This window comes from Psammomys obesus, unplaced genomic scaffold (genome assembly GCF_907164565.1).
Source record: "Psammomys obesus unplaced genomic scaffold, mPsaObe1.curated_primary_1811, whole genome shotgun sequence".
Lineage (NCBI taxonomy): Eukaryota > Metazoa > Chordata > Mammalia > Rodentia > Muridae > Psammomys > Psammomys obesus.
The window spans coordinates 33390692-33400395 of record NW_026596046.1 but is presented as its reverse complement, the minus strand read 5'-3'; the positions used below and the strand labels follow the sequence as shown (position 1 = coordinate 33400395).

The 9704-nt window shown below is 44.5% G+C and overlaps 1 protein-coding gene across 1 annotated transcript; it reads left to right on the top strand.

Annotated features, from left to right (window-relative positions):
• Positions 1–401: 401 nt before the first annotated feature.
• Positions 402–1574, top strand: Gvqw3 (GVQW motif containing 3). The gene is given in 3 exon segments (XM_055623023.1): positions 402–1147; positions 1150–1203; positions 1206–1574. Coding segments are annotated over 3 exon segments (642 nt in total). The 5' UTR covers positions 402–798; the 3' UTR covers positions 1445–1574.
• Positions 1575–9704: the final 8130 nt, after the last annotated feature.

The following is a 9704-nucleotide window of genomic DNA, read 5'->3' as shown; positions in this document are numbered from 1 at the left end:
GCGCGCGGGCCGAGGCTGGGCTGGGGCCGCGGCTCCACACTGCTGTGTGCGGCCGGGAGGATTTACCGCCGCCGCCGCCGCTGCTGCACCTCCAGCCCGCCCGGGACGCTGCCGCCTCCTTCCCACAATGCACCCCGGCGCTCGAGGGTGCCCTCTCTTCCCTCAGCCCTCCTCCCCCGCCCTCCGCGCCGGCGACCTCTCCTGCGGGCGGGCATGCGCACCCGAGCGCGTCCGGCCGGGTGTGGCGCCGAGTCCGACGCGGCTGTTTCCGTGCGCATGCGCACCGCCCAACCCGCGCAGGGAAGAAATTGCGCATGCGGCGTAGCCTCCGGGACGCCCGAGCAGAACCCCAGGTTGCTTCGGTAGGTTTGCTGTGTGCGGGTGTCCGCCGGTCTGGGCTGAGCTCGAACGTTCCATCAAGGCTGCGTCTTCCCTGCCTGTTTTAAGTTGCCATTGTTTATACGTCCACAGACTCTTGAGAGCCACAGATTCGGGACCACCTTGGTGACTGCTTTGCAGACTACTCGCACGGATTGGACGCAAACATTGGGTTGTAGAGGATTTAATTTTTCCTAGCTTTGCCTCTTGGTTACTCTATGACCCCCCTAGTGCGAGATTGACAGCCTCACGCCTCGACTAGACGCCAAGGGCAAAAAATCAGAAAGGCAGTAACTTCCCTGTTGGCTTCCTGAGGCGCAGGAATAGCGAAACGATTAGGCCAGGAGCACCCTAGAGAGGAGTACCTCAGGTTTCCCACAGTCCTGGCCTCATATCGTTCCTGTATGGCTTAGTGCCAAAATGAGTGACCGCTATTTAGAACAAAGGATTAGCATCAAGTTTTGCGTGAAATTGAACAAGTCTGCAAGTGAGACCTACCATCTTTTGAAAGAAGCCTATGGGGATGGAGTGATGTCCAGGGCTCGGGTTTTTGACTGGCACAAAAGGTTTAAAGAAGGGCGGGAAGATGTCCGAGAGGATGCAGGAAGTGGTCGCCCAGTCACCCACGGGACGGATGAAAATACCCAGAAAGTCAAGGACGTGGTTTGCTCGAACAAGCAGTTAGTGGTGTGAATGATGGCTGAAGAATTAAATTTAGATAAAGACACCGTTAGACTCACTCTGAAAGAAAACTTGAACATGAGAAAAATGACAAAGTTATAGCGAGTATTTTGAAGGATGAGCCTAAACTTGAGCAATTTGAATTCCCACCGACCATTCAAAAAGGAGATTAGGAAAGCCAGCTTATATTGAGGAAAAGATAACAAGCTCTGAGATGTGGAGTCATCTGCGGCAGATAGCTGGTGGGGAAATTTTTCTGCCTGTGTCAAATCCCAGAAGCCACTCCCCCACACACACTCAGGCCCCTGCCAGCCAGCTTCTGCAGGGGCCATCCTCAGCAAGCATTCCCATTTTCTCAGGATTGGTTCACATCCCGGTGAAATGAGCCTGAGGTAGCCAGAACGTTGCCAGGAAGCTGTCTTCATCTGCTTCTCATCTGTTTCCTGTCTTATGTTCCTCCACAGTTCGCAGGGTCCTCCTAGAGTACTGACCTATGAGGTCCTCTTCTTTGCTGTTCTCCACTATTTTGGAAGGCCTGTGGCTGTTGACTTTTGGTTCTAAGTTCTTGATTTCTTTGGCTTAACAAGTTGGCTCTCTTCGGTGTCTGCACCTGAGTTTGTGTTGCCCTGCCAGTGAGAAGTGGGGATAGGAGTCTATTTCTGTGCCCAGGGAGCCACACTTTTCTGAGAGGACAGCAAAAGACGCCCTACAGCTTCAGCCTGCTTCACAGTCAGGGCCTGAGAGGCATGGTGCAGAAGGCAGTGGCGGGCTGATTTGAGTGGTGTGATCTAGCCGAATGACTCAGGGTTGGCCACTGATACAGAGTCCCCCCGACAGGATAGCTAAGTATGTTTCATCCTCCTGTGCTTTGCAGCACTATTCTTTTGGGCATTCCCTTCTGGCACAAGGGAAGGATTTGGCCCTGAAGATTTAAGCCATGAGACCAGGGCCAAGACTGTGATGTCACATGAAGAGATCAGGTGATTCTTCAAGCCCTACAATAAGGGAGTCAGGTACAGTGCTGATTCACACACTGCATTTATTTAGTAACTGAGGCCCCAATAGTGTCAGGTGTGTTTTGAGCATCACCAGGTTGAAGCTCTGAAGTGAGATCTCTGTGGGTGGGTGGGGTTTGTGGAGGAGGTGGGGGGCTTTTAACTATATCCATAAAGAAGGGTGAGACAAAGGGCTGTGAGGATTAAAGGAGGTTCCCAGAAGTTGGTAAAACATGAGGCTTGGAACCTGTATAAATAGACAGTTTAAATGACATTTATACAGTTTAAACTGTATAAATGACAGTTTCAGCTAAAATAGCAAAGTCTGGGGACAAGGGTAATGGTGTTTCAGATGTTTGAATTATTTTGCTTCCTCTTTTCTGTCCTTAATCTTAGGAGTTTATAAATTACTACCCCTATATCTGCAGATAGGTTTATAGTAACTCACTTGTTTGAGTAGCTAGTTTTCCATTGGGTTCCCAAAAGCAGGCTCTACAAATTGAAACAACCTCTTCCTGCCTCCCTGCCAGAGTTCATGGAATGAAACTTGTATCAAGTGGGTTGCAAATACTCGGTACAGACCAGAAGCATCTCAGAATGCCTAAAAGGGTGCATCAAAAGGAAGGGAGGCAATAGCATCTCATAGCAGTGGCCAGTGTGTGCCAACCCAAAGGTTCTGACACTTACTGAGTCCTCCTACTAAGTAATGAGGCATTGTTGACCAGTGTTGAGCACGATCATCAGTCAGTTTAACAGTCTTTACCATCTCTCTAGCTTTCAAAAAGTTTCAAGGCCAGGCGATAGAGCACACACCTTTTATCCAAGCACTTAGAAGGCAGAGGCAGGCAGATCTTTGAGTTTAATACCCATCAGTTTTGAAGTTCTTTAAAAGCTAGATCTTGTCTCACAAAGATATTACCTAGAAAAACTCTTAAAAGGGAGCTGGAGAGATGGCTTAGGGGTTAAGAGCGCTGGCTGCTTTTCTAGAAGACCCAGGTTCAGGTGTAATTCTCAGCACCCACATGGCAGCTTACAACTGTCTGTATTCCAGTTCCAGAGGACTCAACATCCTCATACAGGCAAATACCAATGCATATGAAATAGAAGTAAATAAATTGAAAAAATATATAAATAAATTTAAGAACAACCCCTGTAAACAACAGCTTACAGACATCTACCTGCTGAGTAGTTCCAAGACACCCCACTTCTAAAACATTAAGTCTCCCTATGAGATGAAGTCCTGTTCCTCCAGAAGTGCTTGCCACCAAGCACAGCACGTTTTTAGAATGAGGTTCCTGCTATTGTACTACTATTGATAAATTTGCTAATCTTTGGTGCAAATTTGCTTTGCGTAATTGTGCACAGATCAGGGTCCCACAACCACCACTTCAGGTCTTATCTCCATCTTCTTTCACTTTATTTTGGTTTTTTGAGACAGGATCTTTCCATGTAGTCCAGGCTGGCCTAGGACTCAGAGATCCACTTGTCTTAGTCTCCCAAATGCTGGGATTAAAAATGTGTGCCACCGCTCATGCCCCTCACTTATTCTAACACAGGTCCTGAGAGAATCTGTTTCTGTGTAGAGTGCTGGAGTGAAACTGGCAACGGTGCTGGACTAAGACCCATGTTGAAATACAAGGTGGCAGAAGTGAAATGGTCACAGGTTTAGACACAGGATATGCAGAAAGCAGGTAATTTGGAGTGTGAATTCAGATTGTTCCAAGTGGCTTCCCTACAAAAGGGAGTTCATGTATTACTTGAAGTCTTGCCCAGAGCAGAGTGCTTTAGTATAGGTCCTAGGTGCCAGGAGAGTTTCTAGTAACAGTGCTCGCTAAGTGCCTACCTCGGTCCATGTCATCAATGACCCAAGCTCTGGCCTGGCCTGCACCTTTTTTCACAGTTGTCTAGTCCTATAGACTCAGGTCCAGCCATAGCCTCATCCCTCAGTGTTTTCTCCTTGACCCTCCAGACACTCAGTTTATTCTCTTCTAGCTTGCTATTGATTCTCTTCTAGCTTTTGCTATTGATTGCTATCCCTGTTGTTTGTTTTCTGATTCCCGGCCACACCTCCAAGTGTGTCTGCTTTGGGCCTTTGGGTGAGAAGATCCTTGAATTTTTGGAATGCTTTTCCACTCACATAACTCTCCTTTCAGATTTTTGGGCGTTTCTTCCTGCTCCTGACTTAAGATGTGGTCCAGTTGGAGCAGAGAGTTCTTCAGCTTTGACTACAAATTCTCTTCCTATACCAAAGAAGGGGGATGGGGAGGGATGGTAGAGGGGCTAATAGCCAAGCTCTTGCAACTTATCCCAGGCAGCCATGCACTGGTCTCAGCCTTGTCCAGTCCTAGTAATTACTGTGCAGCGTGTATCATACTTCATCCCATATTAATACCTACAGACAAATCTAATGGGGGCCCTCTGAGGATCCACTTGGACCCAGTGCGGCTGTCAGCAGAGTGGGATAGGAAACACCCTATATTTTGTGAGCCATTTAGTTTCTTAGTGCAAAAGCAGACGTAGCTCATATGGAAACAGATGAGTGTGGCCGCATTCCAGTTAAACTCTATAAATGGATTTTGGAATTGGAATTTCATAGTTTTCATTAAATATTTTGATTTCCTCCTCCAATCATTTTTAAGTGCAAAAAAAGAATTTTTTTTTTAAAAATCGGGACCAGAGGAAAAGAGTGATAACCACATTAGTCTGTGGTCCTGTCCTTGGCTTGTGTATGTGAAGTATATAAAAATGTATAGAAATGAATAAATGTATACAGTGTATATAAGGCTGACTCGTGATTGATTGTTTTCCATTAACAATATTGTTCATGCCAAGTCACTCTGGCATCATCTCACAGCTTACTCTCTAGAAAATGTAGCATATTGGAAAGAATATGAGACCAAGAGAGTGAACCCAGGCTTGGCCACATTCTGATTCACAAAATGAATTTTATTCTGTTTTTCACTAAAAATGGTGTTAAACAAACCATTGTCTGCATTAGTCCTGTGATTTATCTCAAACCTATTTGGCAGTGCTGAAAATGATGCCATGCTGCAGCAATCAGTAAGAGAGAGAACTTTGGTCCATCCAAAAATGCCTTGACCATGGGCCGGATTTGAATCCGTTTATGTCATCACCTATTAAAGTACATCCTGTGGAGGGGATAGACTTCACCAAACTATGTGGGGTTTTTTGTTTGTTTGCATCCTTACTAAAAACAACTATGTATAAATGCTGTGACCAGTGCTCGGGTGTGTGGTTTTAGGTAAGTCTGTGTGTTTACCCTGACTAGGTCTCTACTGTGTTGTCTTCATTGGAACTGCTTTTCCATCACTGTGGTAGAATTTCGGGATTGAACAGACCCCTCTACAGGATCGCTTGATCAGACAGTCAGTGTTTCCCAGGAACCAGAGGTGACCAAACCCAACAGCAGCTGTCTGACAGAAGATTCTGTGTCAATTCACCCAGCAGATGTGTACTGAGTGCGCCGCGTGCCAAGTCCTGCCCCGCAGGCTGGAATACAGCAACGGACACTAACGATCCGAGCCTCGGGTCTGGCCGTGTGAAGTCTGATTGTGTCACTGTTGAAATCTGTTGTCACGTGTGCTTACACTAACTCACTGTTAACTGCTTACCTGGAAACGGGTGACCCTTGGCATAGGCCTCTGTGCCAGAAGTCACTGTGCCTCTCCAGCTTCATTAATATCCCGAGGACTGTATGTTCCACTTAAGTTTTATTATCCTTTACACAGATCCATATTGGTAGAAAAAACATGCTGGCAATGTTGGAAGTGTAAATTGGCAACAGCTCTCTGAAAGGCAATTTGGCAGTATATGTGGGGAGCTTTAGAAATGTTTGTGTCCCCTGATCCTCTAAGTCCACTTCTGGGAATCTGTCCTAAGGAAACAGTCTAAAATATGGGCAAAATTTATGCTTAATAATTTGAAAGTCTCACAGTAGAAATTGGTTAAACACATTAAAGTCTGACTGTCATAGGCTAGTGTGCAGTCAAGAGTATCTAATGGCATAGCAGAAATGCTTGTGATGTTTAAACAAAAATTATATGCATACATCCACAAAAGTTTTCAAATGACCAGAAAGGCTTTGTTAACTTTAGGGTTAACATTTTTTTAAAAAAATTAAATTTTGGGGGCTGGAGAGATGGCTCAGAGGTTAAGAGCATTGGCTGCTCTCCCAGGGGTCCTGAATTCAATTCCCAGCAACGACATGGTGGCTCACAACCATCTATAATGAGATCTGGTGCCCTCTTCTGATGTGAAGGCATATATGCAGATATTGTATACATAATAAATAAATAAAATAATATTATATATATATATATGTATATGCAGAAACAAATTTTAAAAAATTAAAAGTTTAATTTTTTGAGGTTTATATGCTTTTGAAAGATATTTCTCTAAAATTAGTACAACAATAAAAAAAACAGCATCAAAACTTGGCAGTGAAGGAATTGAGGTTCTCTCACTAGTAGTTAACTGGCTTGGTCACGTGGAAACTGCCTGGTCGTGTGCTGGCAGCTAGAGTGGGACAGAAAGGGAAAGGATCCCCACCTGTACCCCTGAAGGGGTAGACTGGGTCCGCTACAAAAAGCCAAAGTAGTTACAAAGACAGAAGTGACACGTCTAGCATGTGGCCCTAGGTAGGAGAAAAGCTTTCCAGAAAACCACTGAGCCCCCATAGAGTGTCTTTAGTGCTGGGAAAAGCTTTCAATGTGCTAATAAGTCTATTGCCATCCATAGTAGGACATGCAAGCAATATGGCTGAGAGCTGCAATACTTGTTCTACATTGAGAAAACCACACAAATCATAAGACATTTAAGATTATAACTTGGAACTCTTGAGATTCAGAAATGTTACTTCATTGCTGTCTGGAATTCCCAACACAATTGTGTTGTGTTTATTTTTAAGATTTATTTTTAAATCTTTGGCTACGTGCATATGAGGATGGGTGCCTGTGATGGGCAGGGTAGGGGCCAGGAAGGGAGTTCAGATCTCCCTGGTGCTGGAGCTATGAGTGGGTGTTGGGAGCTGAACCCAAGGTCTTTGCAAGAGCAGCAAGTACTCTTGCCCAGTGAGCCATCTCTTCAGCCCTTATGCTGTAGAATTTTAAGTGATAAACTAGCTGATGTCTCCCCACAGATAAAATGTGCACATCATCATTGCTTTAGTAAAATATGAAAATGTTTGATGTATCACCTTAGTAAAATTCCAAGGCTTGAAATAAAAACATGAAATAAAAGGCTACAATTTAGAGTTGTGCAGGCCATAAAGTCTATGAACTGCGTGAGTTCCTCAGCACCTAAGTGTTAATCCCTCTGTATATAGAAGGAGTAAGAGTGGGCTCAGGCTTTGATTATAGCTCCTCAGCTGGCCATGTGAGTGAGCGGTTATCTGCACCGTGAGTGCCTCAGTTACTCCTCTAGATAAGAGGGAAAGAATACCACATATGGACAATGGCATTGTCCATTTCTCCTGTTCAACAAAAAGTGCCTGACACTGTCCTAGGTAGAGCATATGGTAACATACAAGATTAAAAAAAAAAATCTGTGTTGTCATACACTTAAGTAAGGAAAATGAGTCAAAAATACAGCATCAGTGTGTTTTAATAGCCATGACTCCTACACCGAACACCGAATGAGGTGGAAGACGTGGTCCATAGCCAAGCGCTCCACTGTCTTCCTGACAGCTCCTAGGTATTCTACACAATGGCAGAAAGCAGCAAAGCATGACCCATTCAGTTCTGCATTTGGTCTCTGGCTGGTTAGTACCTAAGCCAGTTTTTGCTCAAGACAAACAAATTCTTCCATGTCCTATGATTCTTACAGTGTACTTCCAGATGTACACATTAATCCATGTGGGACCCAAATCCTTAAACGTGACTTTATCTAGAGCTCGTTGTCAGGAGCCCTTGCATGGAACTAGATGGTAGGTGCTAGGCACACCCATGCAGTGTTGCCCTCTAAGCACAACATATACAATTTTAATGGTTGTTGCTCTTCAGGAAAAGCCATCTTTTACGTCCACACCAGACACCGGAGGAGCAAGCCGTGCTTACAGTGTTAGAACTGGCTGCTGTGGTATTTATGAGAGACAGGGACATTGACAAAAAGCCAGGAAAAGGACGTTAATTTGTGCTTTGTTGATATTTTTGCTTGTTGAAAATTGAGAAAGTTGAGAAATGTTTACAGAAGCAGCCAGAAGTTTGCCCATGGCCCTGGAGGCCTTCACCAGCCCCATCCCTGCCTCAGCTTCCTTCCTCTGGATTATCTAGGAAAGTGCCATTTACTGAATCCCTTCGGGCCTGGCCTGTAGACACAGACGCCATAGTCCTTGCCCTTGGCTGCTGCCTGGCTTTGAGGGGTGGAGGGAAAGGGCCAACTCTGGAAAGATGTGCCTATTGTGGGCTCTTGCTTTAGAAGACTAATCTTTCCCAAAACCAAGTTATAAGAACCGAACAGTTATAAAGAAAGCAAAAAGTTTGAACTGTTACTTTACATTTAAAGTAATTGTATAAATAAGAAAATAGATAAGAGGCAAAATATGCAGTGAAATAATTATGAAGCTCATGCCATCACTAGTTCCTTTTAAAGCAGAAGGGCATCCAAGCCCTAGCTACAAGGCACTGGTTTGAAATACTACCTCCTGGAAGAAACTGGACATAGGCCTGACTTTAAGAACTGAGTAAGTGGGGCTGACAAAATGGCTCATTAGGTAAAGGGGTGTCTTGCCAAGCCTGATGAGCTCAGTTCAATCCCTGACACTCCCATGATAGAACTAAAGAATCAACTCCACAATTTATCCACTGACCTCCATAGGTGGGCCATGACACAAGCATGCCCCTCCCACACACACAATAAATAAATAAAAATGTAATTAAGAGGCTGGAGAGATGGCTCAGTGGTTAAGAGCACTGTCTGCTCTCCCAAAGGACCGGGGTTCAATTCCCAGCACCCACATGGCAGCTCACAACTGTCTATACTTCTAATTCTAAGGGATATGACACCTTCACAGTAATGCACATAAAATTAAATAAATTATTTTAAAAATGTAGTTAATACAAACCCTAATAAGTAACAAATATGAATTGAAAGCCCAGGTCAGATGATGTCTAGGTCCAGGGAGGTTGGACAACGTCTTGAATCTCGTTTGCTTGGTGGCAGAGCTGGGATAATAACAAAGGACCCTGAACTCATCCAACTCAGGCTAGTGAGATGGGTTTCCTTTTCCTATTATGCCCTGGGAATAATTTCTTTTAAAAAATGTTTGTGCTTACATTTATAGAGAGTTTTTAAGAATATGGTCACCACACAGAACATGACACAGAGGCTTCCCATGTTCCCCTGGTGTTCACGGCCCCAGTCCTTCCACAAATGTGTAATTGTGACTACATACTGGCATGTCCTCCCCACGTTGTGTATTGCATTTTTGTGTTTTTAGTATTTCTCATGGACACGTCCATGAGAAATTTAAAACCTGGACACATAAATCTTCATAGCGCGTGCGCCCAGCTATCTCCTCAGTGCTGGCTCATGTTTCTGTTTGTTTATGACACAGTATATGAAGTCATGAATACTGTCACGTCATTTGGGCTTGTATCCCCTGAACTCTAACATTTCTGCAGATTCTAAAAA